The 15,936-nt window shown below is 36.1% G+C and overlaps 1 protein-coding gene across 1 annotated transcript in view; it reads left to right on the forward strand.

Moving 5' to 3' along the window:
- erlin1 (ER lipid raft associated 1) overlaps nucleotides 1-15,936 on the forward strand; it is a 64,676-nt gene that overhangs the window by 36,485 nt on the left and 12,255 nt on the right. The window contains exons 5-11 of the mRNA XM_039773628.1: nucleotides 344-405; nucleotides 2,693-2,818; nucleotides 9,225-9,298; nucleotides 10,670-10,728; nucleotides 10,861-10,952; nucleotides 13,922-14,011; nucleotides 15,591-15,670. Coding sequence (XP_039629562.1) covers nucleotides 344-405; nucleotides 2,693-2,818; nucleotides 9,225-9,298; nucleotides 10,670-10,728; nucleotides 10,861-10,952; nucleotides 13,922-14,011; nucleotides 15,591-15,670 — 583 coding nt within the window. The remainder of the gene's footprint in view (nucleotides 1-343; nucleotides 406-2,692; nucleotides 2,819-9,224; nucleotides 9,299-10,669; nucleotides 10,729-10,860; nucleotides 10,953-13,921; nucleotides 14,012-15,590; nucleotides 15,671-15,936) is intronic.

Consider the following 15,936-nt stretch of genomic DNA (forward strand, 5'->3'; position numbering starts at 1 on the left):
GATCAGTGAGTCAGTCAGTGAGGGCTTTGCCTTTTATTAGTATAGATATATTTTTGATCATTTTTGACAGACAGAAGGAGGCAAAACATATTTCAATCCAAATTATTCAGTGTGCCTTAAACATATTAATTTATCTTTCACATATCCAAGCAGATATGTGAATTTGTTGAAACGTTTTTTTCAGTTTTGCTTTTGCAAGATTTTGCTTATCATTTAAAGACAACTGTTTCAAAAGGATATGATAGTCAGTAACATTTGATGGATAAAATACTTGTTTAATTATATTTTTTAATTTTAATGCTAGTAAATACTTGTTTATTTCTTATTTTTCCCTTTCTAACAGTGGTGGAGTAATGATCTACTTTGATAGAATAGAGGTGGTCAATATTTTAGCACCAAGTGCAGGTAAGTCTCTTATTTGTAAGCTTTTTTCTGTGGTTGCTTTGGCAGTAACTATTTAGTGGAAATCAGCAAAAAGCATTCTCACAAAGTAATAAACCCTTGATGCACCCCCTCCGAAGCTATAATGTAAGACACCTTTCACTCAGTCTGGTGACTTAATGCTTTTACCCTGTGCAGTTTTGCAAAACAAATACAGTACACCCCCAAAACTTGCGGGTGTTACATTCCTGGAGCACCCGCAAATTGTGAAAAAACACAAATTTTGGATGTGGTTTAAAAAAAAAAATGTTTTTAAACCCTAAATATGCCCCCAAACACTTTAATTTCAAACTCATCTTAATACATTACCTAAAAACAAAGAATGTAAAGGTAAACCTGTATACTGTACTGGTATGTCTTCTGCAGAGCTAGAATGTAAAATACCAATGTTACCGCTATATGTACTGTAATTTATGCAAGTGCGTTTTCATTGCCAGAAGCCTTAGACGGTGCAGCTTGTTTCGGCGGCATCTTGGGGCTTTAACTCTTAAACCGCCACAAACTTGGGGGTTAATGCATCCCTGGACGCCAAATACGTTTTGCTGCACTTTAAGTAAACATCACAATTAATAAAGAAAAAGTGTAACTTTAATGGAACACATTTTTTTTTCATGGAAAGATAATCTCAATTACTGTAACACTGATCAATTTACACACTGCTAATGAACTGTAAAAACTGTTTAAAAAAAACTACTGGAAAAATATCTACTGTACAAAGTGCAAAGCACACAGAGGTAAGTGCTGATGCTTGCAGGCTAGTCTTAGTGCAGTGGCTCAATCCCAGGGTGAGGCTGCAGTGCTGCAGGGTGTCATGCTTGGGTCCCAGAATTGCACAGAAACACAGGAGATTGTAAAGACAGGAACTTTATTCAAAAACTTTAAACAAACATGTCTCTTTCATAAGTAAAAGGAGCTCAGTATGCAGTTACTTATAGCCAAAAAGGACAGGTACTGTTCAGGCTTTTAACGTAAGAAGCCACAATCGAGGAGACGGTGATTTATTTATTTTTATGGTGGTGATTCCAGGGACGCAGCCAGCCTTGACCTGACCCGTTCGCACTCGCAAACAGAGACAAAAACAAAGCAAACCAGTAATCAAACAGCAAATAAAGAATGTAATGAAAACAAATGAAATAAGAAAACAACAATACCACCCCTGTTCCCCTTACGGCGATTACACATTAAATACAACAAAGCACAAACAAAACACACACAGTAAATCATGAAAAAGTTAATGAAAAACGGCAACGGATGAAATGTAATGATAAAAATAGATAGTCCAGAGATCTGCACATTGAATGGGAATGTACAGATAGTCCTACCGGTCGTTCCTGAAATAGTGAAGACGGGTGGACGGGTTCAGGAGCGCTCCTTTCTTTAGAGGATGGCCATGAATCCACTTACAGTCCTCATGTACACAGGCAGATGGCAGACAATCCAGACGCATGAAACGATCCAGGACAAAATGAATAAGTACAGGTAACCCAATGGAAGGCAGACAGACAGGAACTTGAAACACAAACTACAAAAATTTTTTTTTTTTTTTTTTGGCTTTTGGTCACCGGCCCCCTTTTTAAAAGCCGCTCTGACATCCTTTGACCTCAACAGCCCCAGCACCCTCAGCAGAAGACCAATCAGAGCCACTGCAGGGACTGCTGGCAGTTGCAGTTTCAAATTCTATTGGCTACTTTCACCATCCCAAGTGGCAATTTTTTCTCTACAGTACAGTATTGACACGAAAAAAGCCATAGAAATTGCAGAGGATATTTGCGGTTTCCGCTAACAATAATTAGTTAGGTTCTAAGGAAAAATCCGCGATTGACTGAGGCCACAAACTCTGAACTGCGATTTTGCAAGGGTCTACTGTATTGAGAAATAAAACACATCTTCTATCTTAACCCAGTTAATTTTCAGCTTTCCGGAGTCATTATTCATAAATTTATTATTAGCTTTACTAATTATGTCCAAGTAATTATTTTTTTATAATTTTAGAAAATATTTCACTTATTTTATTTGACATCTGCCTGTTTATTTAGATTTTAAAGTACCTTTTAAAAAGCAAATATAAGCTGTTACATTTCTGCTATCATTTGCAATATATCTTCTTTTAGACAATTACAGAAAGATCATATTAAGTGTCATTATTAATAATTATATCATAAATATGCAATATTTAATTTTGATTTACCCTAATTTGATATATTTAAATGTTTATAGTTTTAAACATTTATTTCTTTTTTCTTAATTCTAGTGGTGGAAATTGTAAGGAATTATACTGCTGATTATGATAAAACTTTAATCTTTAACAAAATACATCATGAGCTGAACCAGTTCTGCAGTATCCATACACTTCAAGAAGTCTACATTGAATTATTTGGTAAGCATGTTTAAATAAAGGATGTAGGTAGTTTTTATTTAGGCAGTTAAACCAAACATCTTTTTGTGGGATGTTAAAATGGTTCTAACCCATCTTGGGTTCCATTGTTCATTGCCTTTATGGATTTTGCATGTTCTCCCTTTGTCTGCATCTGTTACAGTAATTAAGTTTTTCTTCCACATACCAAGCATGATTTTTTTTATTAGGTTGATTTTCAACTTTAAATTGGCACTATGTGGTTATGTGCACGAGTAGGCCTATGATGAACTGGTGCCCTGTTATGATTAGCTTGTGCCATATGTCTGATGGTCCCAACATTAACCCCTGTGTCTCTGATTTGGACGGAGTCTATTTTAAAATGTCCTATTTTATTAATCAACAAAACAATTTTCATGTAATTTTTATATTTAGGTATTGCTAAAAACATAGCAGATAAAAATGCATGTACAGGCTGTGCTGGAAAGTCGGCACCCAATCTGTAAATGTGACAAGGGCAGCAATTTTCATTCTGTTCCCAAAAAGAGAGAGTTAGTGATAGTTGGGGACTCGGTCATTAGGGGGATTGAAGCGCAGATGTGCTCCAGAGAGAAAGAGAGTTTCGCACAATGTGTTGCCTTCCGGGAGCACAGGTGGGAGACCTCCCTGGAAGAGTGGATAGGCTCTTGACCAGAGCAGGGGTGAATCCAGTCATCATTGTCCATGTTGGAACAAATGACATACATAAGGGTACTCTGTCAGTTCTGCGATCCAAATTCAAAGAGTTACAGTGCATCCGGAAAGTATTCACAGCGCAACACTTTTTCCCATTTTGTTATGTTAAAGCCTTATTCCAATATGGATTAAATTCATTTTTTTCCTCAGAATTCTACACACAACACTCCATAATGACAACGTGAAAAAAGTTTACTTGAGTTTTTTGCAAATTTATTAAAAATAAAAAAACTGAGAAAGCACATGTACATAAGTATTCACATCCTTTGCCATTAAGCTCAAAATTGAGCTCAGCTGCATCCTGTTTCCCCTGATCATCCTTGAGATGTTTCTGCAGCTTAATTGGAGTCCACCTGTGGTAAATTCAGTTGATTGGACATGATTTGGAAAGGCACACACCTGTCTATATAAGGTCCCACAGTTGACAGTTCATGTCAGAGCACAAACCAAGCATGAAGTCAAAGGAATTGTCTGTAGACCTCCGAGACAAGATTGTCTCGAGGCACAAATCTGGAGAAGGTTACAGAAAAATTTCTGCTGCTTTGAAGGTCCCAATGAGCACAGTGGCCTCCATCATCCGTAAGTGGAAGAAGTTCGAAACCACCAGGACTCTTCGTAGAGCTGGCCGTCCATCTAAACTGAGCGATCAGGGGAGAAGGGCCTTAGTCAGGGAGGTGACCAAGAACCTGATGGTCACTCTGTCGGAGGACCTCTGTAGAGAGGGGAGAACTTTCCAGAAGAACAACCATCTCTGCAGCAATACACCAATCAGGCCTGTATGGTAGAGTGGCCAGACAGAAGCCACTCCTTAGTAAAAGGCACATGGCAGACTCCTGGAGTTTGAGGCACCTGAAGGACTCTCAGACCATGAGAAACAAAATTCTCTGGTCTGATGAGACAAAGATTGAACTCTTTGGTGTGAATGCCAGGCATCACGTTTGGAGGAAACCAGGCAGCGCTCATGACCAGGCCAATACCATCCCTACAGTGAAGCATGGTGGTGGCAGCATCATGCTGTGGGAATGTTTTTCAGCGACAGGAACTGGAAGACTAGTCAGGATAAAGGGAAAGATGACTACAGCAATGTACAGAGAATCCTGGATGAAAACCTGCTCTAGAGTACTTTTGACCTCAGATGGGGGTGACGGTTCATTTTTCAGCAGGACAACAACCCTAAGCACACAGCCAAGATGTCAAAGGAGTGGCTTCAGGACAACTCTGAATGTCCTTGAGTGGCCCAGCCAGAGCCCAGACTTGAATCTGATTGAACATCTCTAGAGAGATCTTAAAACAGCTGTGCACTGACGCTTCCCATCCAACTTGTTGGAGCTTGAGAGGTGCTGCAAAGAGGAATGGGCGAAACTGGCCAAGGATAGGTGTGCCAAGCTTGTGGCATCATATTCAAAAAGACTTGAGGCTGTAATTGCTGCCAAAGGTGTATTGACAAAGTATTGAGCAAAGGCTGTGAATACTTATGTACATGTGATTTCTCAGTTTTTTTATTTTTAATAAATTTGCAAAAATCTCAAGTAAACTTTTTCACGTTGTCATTATGGAGTGTTGTGTGTAGAATTCTGAGGAAAAAAATGAATTTAATCCATTTTGGAATAAGGCTGTAACATAACAAAATGTGGAAAAAGTGATGTGCTGTGAATACTTTCAGGATGCACTGTAGGTGCCAAGCTGAGGAGCAGAACTGACAAGGTAGTCTTCTCCGAAGTTCTACCTGTGCCACGCGCCAGTCCAGGTAAGTTTGAGGAGATTAGAAGACTTAACTCGTGGCTCAAGTCTTGGTGCAGGGTAAAAGAGTATAGGTTTATGGGACATTGGGACTCCTTTTGGAACAGATGGGACCTGTTCCGCCGTGACGGGTTACATCTGAACTGGAGGGGCACCAGTGTATTGGGGAGGCGTATGTGTAGGCTAGTCGAGGATTGTTTAAACTAGGGAATGTGGGGGCAGGGAGTTTAGGACAGGCCAGGTTTATACCTATACATGGAAAAACAAACAATGGTGTAGAAATAGAATTTAAATTACTATTTTTTTTAAGCCAACATTTAAATGTAGAAGGAGTAACACATTAAAAATAGCTTGCCTTAATGCTAGAAGTATCAAAAATAAAGTAAGTTAGTTGGAGTTCAATGTAGCAGAGCATAATTATGATATTAGAGCAGTAACGGACACCTGGCTAAATAACAAAGATGGGGATGAGTGTAACATAGAGGGATACACATTTTTTAGGAAGGATAGATAGAACAGAAAAGGAGGTGGGGTTGCTGTTTATGCCAAACAGGGTTTAAATGTAAGTCATCTTCAGTTGGATGATGAGCCCCATCTTAGTGAGGACATGTGGCTTTGCCTGGAAAATATTAGGGAAACAGGTGTTATTTTAGGAGTGTGTTATAGACCACCCAATTCAGACAATTTTATCACACATCTTTTTAGTAATATCAAAAAGGCAAGTTTACAGGGAGATATTATATTCATGGGGGACGGTAATTATCCAAATATTAACTGGGATAACCTTGCAGATGGAGGAGCACAAGAGCAGGAGTTTTTAGAAGTTATCAGTGACTGTTTTTTAACACAGCATGTTAAAGCACCAACACGGGTGAAGCCTGTCTTGATTTAGTATTCTGTAATAATCAGGATAGAATTGAGGGTGTAGAGGTGATTGAACCACTAGGGTCAAGTGACCATAATGTAATACAATTCTCAGTGTTTTGTAAGAGTGCAGATGCAAAGACTAAAATTGTTAAGTTGAACTTTGGTAGGGCTAATTTTGAGTAGATCCGACAAAGTCTAAGTAGGATACACTGGGATAAGCTTTTAAATGTGGAGACAGTCGAGGAGCAATGGAACAGGTTTAAAATGTTTTACATGTAATGCAGGACAGATACATACCTAAATTTGGAATTAATAGGAAACTAAAAAACTCCACGATGGATTAATAAAGATTTAAAAAAGAAGTTGCAAAGGAAAAAACTGCTGTATAAGGCATATAAGACTAATGACTGCAAAGTGAATCATAGAGCGTATGAAAACATGAGGGCAACCATTAAGAAGGATATCAGGGAGGCTAAAAGACAGTTGGAGAGGAATATTAATTCTTTCAGTATTTTAGTAGTAAAAGAACAGTCAAGAACGAGGTCTAGTGCATCAGGAATAGTAAAGGGAATTAAAAGATACAAACAGTGAAATAGCAGATGCCCTAAACTTACTTTTTTCTGAGGTGTTTACAAGTGGATAACCTGCCAGAGCTAAATGCGACTACTAAGGAGGTACTGAGGGATTTGGAAATTGTAGAGGAGAAGTGCTGCTCAGATTAAATAAGATGAAATCAAACAAATCACCATGACCAGATAATATTTATCCTCGTGTTCTTAAGGACGCTAGTGAGGACCTATATAAACCCTTGACAAATTTTTAGGAAGTCACTGCGCACTGGAGTACTGGAAAATGGCAAATATCATCCCATTATATAAAAAGGGTGACAGGGCAGATCCAAGCAACTATAGGCCAGTAAGCTTAACATGCATCACAGGAAAATTAATGGAAGGAATTATTAAGGATAAGATTGAGCAACACATGGCAAGGACAGGAGTTATTCTGAACAGTCAGCATGGGTTCAGAAGAGGGAGGTTGTGTTTTACTAACATGTTGGAATTCTATGAGGAGGCAACAAAAGGATACGATCAAAGTGGAGCTTATGATATTATTTATCTGGACTTTCAGAAAGCATTTGATAAGGTGCCACATGAGAGGTTGGGCATCAAGTTAAAAGAAGTGGGAGTTCAGGGTGATGTTTTTAGATGGGTGCAGAATTGGCTCAGACACAGGAAGCAGAGGGTGATGGTGCGAGGAACCTCATCAGAACTGGCCGATGTTAAGAGTGGTGTTCCACAGGGGTCAGTGCTAGGGCCGCTGCTATTTTTAATATATATAAATGATTTAGATAGGAATATAAGTAACAAGCTGGTTAAGTTTGCAGATGATACCAAGATAGGTGGATTAGCAGATAATTTGGAATCCGTTATATCATTACAGAAGGACTTGGATAGCATACAGGCTTGGGCAGATTTGTGGCAGATGAAATTTAATGTCAGTAAATGTAAAGTATTACACATAGGAAGTAAAAATATTAGGTTTGAATACACAATGGGTGGTCGGAAAATCGAGAGTACACCTTATGAGAAGGATTTAGGAGTCATAGTGGACTCTAAGCTATCAACTTCCCAACAGTGTTCAGAAGCCATTAAGAAGGCTAACAGAATGTTAGGTTATATAGCACGATATGTGGAGTACAAGTCCAAGGAGGTTATGCTCAACCTTTATAATGCACTGGTGAGGCCTCATCTTGAGTACTGTGTGCAGTTTTGGTCTCCAGGCTACAAAAGGACATAGCAATGCTAGAAAAGGTCCAGAGAAGAGCGACTAGGCTGATTCCAGGGCTACAGGGGTTGAATTATGAGGAAAGATTAAAAGAGCTGAGCCTTTACAGTTTAAGCAAAAGAAGATTAAGAGGTGACATGATTGAAGTGTTTAAAATTATGAAGGGAATTAGTACAGTGGATCAAGACTTGTATTTTAAAATGAGTTCATCAAGAACACAGGGACACAGTTGGAAAATTTGTTAAGGGTAAATTTCGCTCAGACATTAGGAAGTTTTTCTTTACACAAAGAATGATAGACGTTTGGAATAAGTGACCAAGTAGTGTGGTAGACAGTAAGACGTTAGGGACTTTCAAAACTTGACTTGATGTTTTCTTGGAGGAAATAAGTGGATAGGACTGGTGAGCTTTGTTGTGCTGAATGACCTGTTCTCGTCTAGAGTGTTCTAATGTTCTAAAGCAGTTGGAAAATCTGACATACCCCATAAGTAGAAGTTGCATAATGTGAGTACTTTAGGAGCAGTGCAGTGCTTTGTATGTGGTAATACGGTTATTTTCGTTTTACTAAGTTAAATATCAAATTTTAATTGTAACTTAAAAAAAAATAACTGAACTGTGAAGAGAGGGGAAAAATATCTAGATTTGAACCCATTACCATATGAATATAAAACAAAGCTTTTATCCACTGTGTCAACAGCAACTTAATTGAAATGGTTTGTTAGACTGCTTTACAAAATGTAATTATTTAAATTTCATGTCTGTAGTTGAAATGCAGAAGTACTTGACCAGTACAATTAAATGTAAAAATATCAAATACGTTTGTTGCACAAAAATGCCTTTTAAAACTGAGATTGATGCTAAATACAGAGTGCTTTTCATTAAATTTTAGAAGATGAAAAAAAATAAGAGTAACAGTAACAGCTTTCAAATTGATTCATCACTTAAATGTGTAAAATACACACATGTCATTTTATGTTCTGTAGCTACATTTGGTTTTTTTTCCATTAAGATTTATGAAATTGTTTTTTTTATTTATTATTTCAGATTCATTACTTTGTGAGTGCATTACATTTAGCAGAATCAGTTGCAGTTAATGAATACAATTGAACAGTAGATCATAGTTAATTTTGTCCTGTTCATCTTCTTACTAATTTTATACATATCTTTTAGACTTGTTCACAAATTAGTTATTCTATTCTAATAAAGATGTTTAGAGTATAGTAGAATATATAGTAGAGTTATTTTGCATACTGGTAGTTCTTACATACTAAATTTACCTACTGTATTTTTACTTTTTATTATAGATATAATTGATGAAAATTTAAAACTCGCTTTACAGAAAGATTTGAATGTCATGGCTCCTGGTCTCACAGTTCAGGTAATGTTCTAAGAGAAAAAGATGCTTATTAAAGGACATGACAGTCTAAAGTCTACTTTGAGATTTTGATATACCTCTTATTTTATAATATAACTACTGTATATATCCACAATTTTATAATGTCATTCTACCTAAATAAGGCATTAAAGATACTTAAAAGCAAACAGAATTTATTCTGTGGTAAATAAGCTTTACTATTTTCTTCTATAATAAAACTGTAGTTAGTACCAGTCCTCTTATAAAATTGTATTGAATTTGAATGTACTGTGGCTACAATTAAAAATACAGTACAATACTGATTATCCAAGACATGAATTCATGCTACCTCAGACAGCTGAAAACTCGGATAAAACGAGTGGCTGCTGAAGTGATGACGCTGTGCAGAACAGGTGGGGGTTAACACAGAGAGAAATTAGCCGATTACATAAGAGAAACTCACTGTTCACAGTAGTCTGAGACGGGCTCTGCATGGTTGACAGATGGTGGGCCCACTTTAGTTCATACAGCAGAACTCTCACCGCTGAACCAGAGAATAGAGAGTTTTTGGCACAGCACTGGAAGTTAACTACAGCGCAAATCCTCACACTGAGATGTCTCATGGTGTGAGGTCACAGCAGTTCAATTGGCATTAAGGCAGAGATTTGCACTTTGAAAATGTGTTGTGTACTGGTAACGCTGTGCAGAGAAGGTGGGGGCTGACACAGAAATCGGCTGACATCACCAGGGTTAGCACACCACTCAAAAGAGGTCAGAGACGGTCTCTGCACTGCTGACAGATGGAGCTCTCTGTTTATCTTGCATTGCAAAGTATTCGCCAGAGAAAGCAGATTTGCAGTTCCCACTGGCAATTCACCATAGCTGTTTGAAATGTATAAACACAAAAATCTTAAGTGAATGAAACATTAGAGATTGTGTACATGGCCACTGCTGGCAACACAGTTTGCGATAGCTGAGTAGTACAGTTGAGAAGGAGTGAGTGAGTCACCAGCACCAAGACTGCTCACTCGGTGCAATTAAGGTTAAATGTTTTGTATTTCACACACTCTGAATGAACAGTATTCATGGGAAAGCTTTTATGAATTTTAAGAAAAAGAGTATTGCACTTATAGGTGTGCCTCGGTTAATGCAGAACCTTGGTAAATGGTGACGCGGATAATCGGTGTTTTACTGTATACAGAATTTAGTGTAGTATTTAAACAAATTGTATTGCTGTAAAGCAGAAGGTTATTTCCTGGTATATTCTATCCTAGAAAAAAAATAACAGGTTTTCTACGACCCCTATTAAAAAGTTTTAAATATTACTGCACCTTTCCTGAAATGAAAAGTAAAACGTATTCTAGATTTAATTATTTTTGGTGTGTTTGATTTAAGGCTGTACGTGTGACAAAGCCAAAAATACCTGAGGCTATTAGAAGAAACTTTGAACTAATGTAAGTATGTTATAACCAACACAGTATACTTTGAAACATATCAACTGTTGATCTAATTTGAAAAAATTACTTGATTGCAATTTTAGAAACTTTAACTTTTGAAATACTGCAGCTATATTTATGTTTGTTTAGGGAAGCTGAAAAGACAAGGTTACTGATCACTGCTCAGACACAAAAAGTTGTAGAAAAGGAAGCTGAAACTGAAAGGAAGAAAGCAATTATAGGTAAGAAAATTACATGTTATCAATGGTCAGGTTTCATAGTAAGTATGTTTTTACATCTTATCAAGTACCCTGGGGGATGTATTCTAATGCATATGCAGAATTTGTAATCGGTATGTTTACATAGTCCACAACACTTAATCAGATTAATTGTATTATTTATTATTAAATACACAAGTAAAGTAAATCCCGGTGTTTTGACTTTCAGTATCAGCAAAGGGGAAATTTTAAAAGTTAATATTAAATAGGAAATCTAGGAATAATTACATTAGGAGTGGTTGATTTTACACAAGAAAAGTTCTAGAATTGATAACAGTCATGCATTAATTTAATTTATAGGTGACCAAAATGTTTCTGACAATAGAAAAACAATAGGGTAATATTATGTTCTAGAAATTGCCAAAGCCAGCCGCAGTGTTAAATCTCTTGTTGTTATTATATTACATGGTCATGTTTTATTACTCATGAAGAGTTCTTAAAACTTTGTATTGGTGCTGCTACTAATTCATATGCATTTTACTGTACTTGTAGAAGAATTATGTTCCTTAAAATATATTATCTTCTATGGTTCTGTTGATGCTGTGCTATGTTACAAAACTCTATACAGAATTAAATTATAAAAGTGGCCTTTCAATTACTTTCATAATATTGATTTTGACCAGGCTGGTTTATTATGTTATAACCTTACTATACAAATTATTTACAGCAATATCGCTGTAAATTCTCTTTAGCCTGTGGTCTTGATTTTTTTTTTGCTATGTGTTATGTTAAGAGTTGCATTTACATTTATTCATTTAGCATGCACTTTTAGCCATAGCAACTTACAAATGAAGTCAACATATCTGAGAAAAAAGGCAGTTAGGGGTCTGTTTTAAAATAAGTTACAAGACTGGGTTACAGACATTGGGGGGAAAAAAAAAAAACAAGTGAAAAAGCTCTTTACAGTAAACAAAGCACAAGGCTAATTAACTTTACTTACACTACAAAAAGAACCTAATGTTAAAACCATCAGCAATTAGGAAGATTTTCACAGAAAAACTTCATCTTCAAAGCGGCAGATCCTGTAAGTCCTGTAAGCTGTGAGGTTGGGCCTCCATGGATTGCTCTTGTTTTTCAAGAATACCCCAAAGATGCCTGATCGGATTGAGATCTCGGGAATTTGGAGACCAAGTTAAAACCATTAATTCTTTGTCATATTCCTCAAACCATTCCTGAGCAATTTTTGCATTGTGGCAGGGAACATTATCTTGCTGAAAGAGGCCACAGCCATTAGGGAATCCTGTTGCAATGAAGGGGTGCATGTAGTCTGCAGTAATCATTAGGTAAATGATACGTGTCAAAGTAACATCCACATGAATGCCAGGATCCATGGTTTCCCATCAGAACATTGCCCAGAGCATCACACTGCCTCTGCCAGCTTGCCTTCTTTCCATAGTGTATCCTACTGCCATCTCTTCCCAAAGTAAGTGACACATAAGCCCATGGCTACCCACATGATTGAAAAGAAAATGTGATCCATCAGAAGAAGCCACTTTCCACTATTGCTTCATGGTCCAGTTCTGACACTCAAATGCTGATTATAGGTGCTTTCAGTGGTGGAAAGGTGTCACCATAGGCACTCTGACTTGTTTGCGGCTATGCAGCAAGCTGCATTGCACTGTATGTTCTGACACCTTTCTCTCATAGCCAGCATTAAGTTTTTCAACAGTATGTGCTAAAGTATCTGCTCTGTGAGATCGGACCAGATGAGCTAGCATTTACTCCCTACGCATATTGGTGAGTCTTGAGCACCCATTACCCTGTTACCTTTTTACCAGTTGTCCTTCCATGAGCCACTTTGGTAGGTACTAACCAGTGCATACTGAAAAACCCCACCAGACCTGCCATTTTGTGATTCTCTGACCCAGTCGTCTAGCCATCATAATTTAGCCCCTGTCAGAGTTGCTCAGATCTTTATGCTTGCTAATTTTTCTGGCTTCTAATACATCGAATTCAAGAACTGACTGTTTACTTGTTGCCTAATATATTCTACCCCTTGACAGGTGCCATTGTGACAAGATAATCAGTGTTACTTCACCTGCCAGTGATTTCAGTGTTGTGGCTAATTGTTTTATCTTGCAGTAATGCAGTAGATTGGTGTTTAGTTCCTGCATTGTGTCCAGTGATGCTAAAATATGACCTAGCCTAGTGACCTGGAACTGAATGCATGGGTACAGAAAATAGATGAGTACATTATTCAGTATTCACATATAGGTAAAAAAAGTCCACTGGCAGAATAACAGTCTGTCAGGATGCCACATTAACCTAAAAAGATCTATTTGTTGTTTGATATTTCTCTTATTTCCTGGCATATAATGGTTTATAGATCAAGATTTCTGATGATGACTTCCTTTCATTTGTTAGCACACAGATGTCTATGTTTCTAAAGCACATAACACATTTATGACTAAATAGGCCAAAAGGTAAATTAATGATGGACATTGCTGAACTGCTACATCAGTGTTTATCCAAGTTCATAGCACTGCCAGTTTTGATTTACATTTAATACATGAATATTTGAAAAGTGCTAGCTTTAACTGATATAATTTGTGATCTATTATACTATATGGTATTCATTGATGTATCTTTAAATTTATCAGAAAAAGTATATGCTGGGTATGTCTTTATAGGCTGCAGTGAAACATGGCAAAAATGGTTATTTGGATTCTAGAACTTTGTCTTTGGCGGGTAATGTCAAGGAGGTTTCATTACATTGTATACATTGTACAGTATATACAAGTACTTAGTCAGTTGTATGATCTGTGTTTTATGTTTGACAATGTATGATATTTGTTTTGCTTCATGTAGAGTAAAGTGAATAATTATTTGATTTAAATATTTTGTCCAAAAATCCAATATTTAAATAATTTTGAAATTGTTTTAATATTTTACATTTTGTGATATTCACACTTGGTATTTATTTTCTAATGCAGAAGCGCAAAAGGTTGCTCAGGTTGCTGAGATTCAATTCAAGCAGAAGGTTATGGAAAAAGAGACTGAAAAGAAGATTTCTGAAATAGAAGGTTGTTCTATATTAACAGTAGTTAAACATCAGAAAATAATTTATGGTTCATATTTTTTAAGAAGTGCTTTATTTGTAATTAGTAATATTAAACTCTCTATTGAATTGATCATAATGTAAATTAAGCTAATCGCTTTACCCAACTATGGAATACAAAATACTGTTGCCTGAAGTAAATACATAAAAAGCATAATTTGTGAATATGCTTGCAGGATGGATAAGCAACACATTATTTAGAAAGACATTAGATTAGAACATGTTGCCCATTAAAGCTGTAGTTAACATTAGCTGAGGACTCTTAAACTGCTTAGACTGCGTAATTTGCTTAGCTTAATATGATCAAATAAAGAATGGTTATAAGAGCAATTAATTTGCACTATGGAATTCCCCAGTGTTTATCCACAAAAGAAACAGAAAGAAAACCTTGGACAGAAATATGCTTTTGTTTTATGAAATATTGACATTTATTAGTAGCCATATTATTAACAATGAAAGTCATTTCAAATGTTGTGAAACAAAATATAGTAGGCTAAAAACAATGTAGATTGTTGGGAACAACTTGCCCAAAAGTACGGAAATCTAATCTATTTGTACAGAATACATGTATAACATAAAATTAATTTATAAACAATTATTTAAATATTTAAGATAATTATGTTGTTGTTATTTAAATCAATAGTAATCCACCAAACTAATAGTTAGCTACTGTAATGTGAGTCTTACTCACCTGGTATAGAATAAAGCCAGTAACCACTTGATTTTTAGGGAGCAACGTCTAAAACCCTTAAATAAATTTTAAACATTCCACTAAATTGTTCTGTTTTTTTTATGAAGTAGTTTGATTTATTTCATATATGTATATCTATATACAAACATAATTAAAAATGTCCATTGGCAGAGTTCTTTTATAACTGCAGTTTTTAACATTCAATAAGGTGATAATTTTGTATGTTTTAAGAAGAGCTGTAATATAACTGACTCTGGAAACTAGCATTTTGTTAATGATGCCATCACTCAAAGTAAGAAGTTTCTTTTTTTTTTAATTATGGCAAGGGCACTGTAGAGTAGGTAGGTAAATCCAGTAAAAGTAAAAAATTAGGCACTGGTCTTTATCCCTTTTGCCGGGAAGATGAGGGTTGTATACAGTTTAAATGTGGTAGTCTTCAAATTAAAGTCATATGTTTACTGTATTAAGTACAACTTGTTATTAAATATTCTTTTTAAAAATGTAGGAGAAATGATCTAATAAATGTGCACCAGGCCGTAGTAAATCTGTATAATTAAGTTTAAAAAAATATATATATATTTTTTAGAGTTATGAAGTCTTTACACGTGCACCATTTAAATGTATCTTAAGAGTGTGAACATCTTTAGTAACACCTTGTATAATCACTTGGGACCATTATGTTTTACAAAATGTTGAGCGTTTTTAACTAGTAAGACTTTACATGTAATAATATTTAGGAATTCTCTTAAGTAATGCTTTAGGATTATTGAATTCTTAACTCTTAACCTCTTGATTAGTAATAGTAACTTTATTTGAAATTATGTTTACAATTTCCCTTTTTTTCTTTGTATAGATGCAGCATTTTTAGCAAGACAAAAAGCAAGAGCAGATGCAGAATACTACACTGCAGAGAAGATGGCAGAAGCAAATAGGGTAAAATATAATTAAGAAAATATATTTCCTTTAACAGTTATGTGCTTTGAATAGCTCTTGCGTTTCCTGTGTCACACATTCAGGGTTAAGATCATCTATTTCTCTGGTGCTGACCCACTGTGATCATCACTGTTTATCACTAGTATATATTGTGATCAAGAATAATTGAAGCCACCTCTTGTCCTACCCGTGAAGAGCAGAAGCAAGTTTCTTGACTGCTCCCAGTCTGCACCCCCAGTCTTTTAGTCAGGTGGAGCAGGAAGCGT

This window comes from Polypterus senegalus, chromosome 1 (genome assembly GCF_016835505.1).
Source record: "Polypterus senegalus isolate Bchr_013 chromosome 1, ASM1683550v1, whole genome shotgun sequence".
NCBI classification, from domain to species: Eukaryota; Metazoa; Chordata; class Cladistia; order Polypteriformes; family Polypteridae; genus Polypterus; species Polypterus senegalus.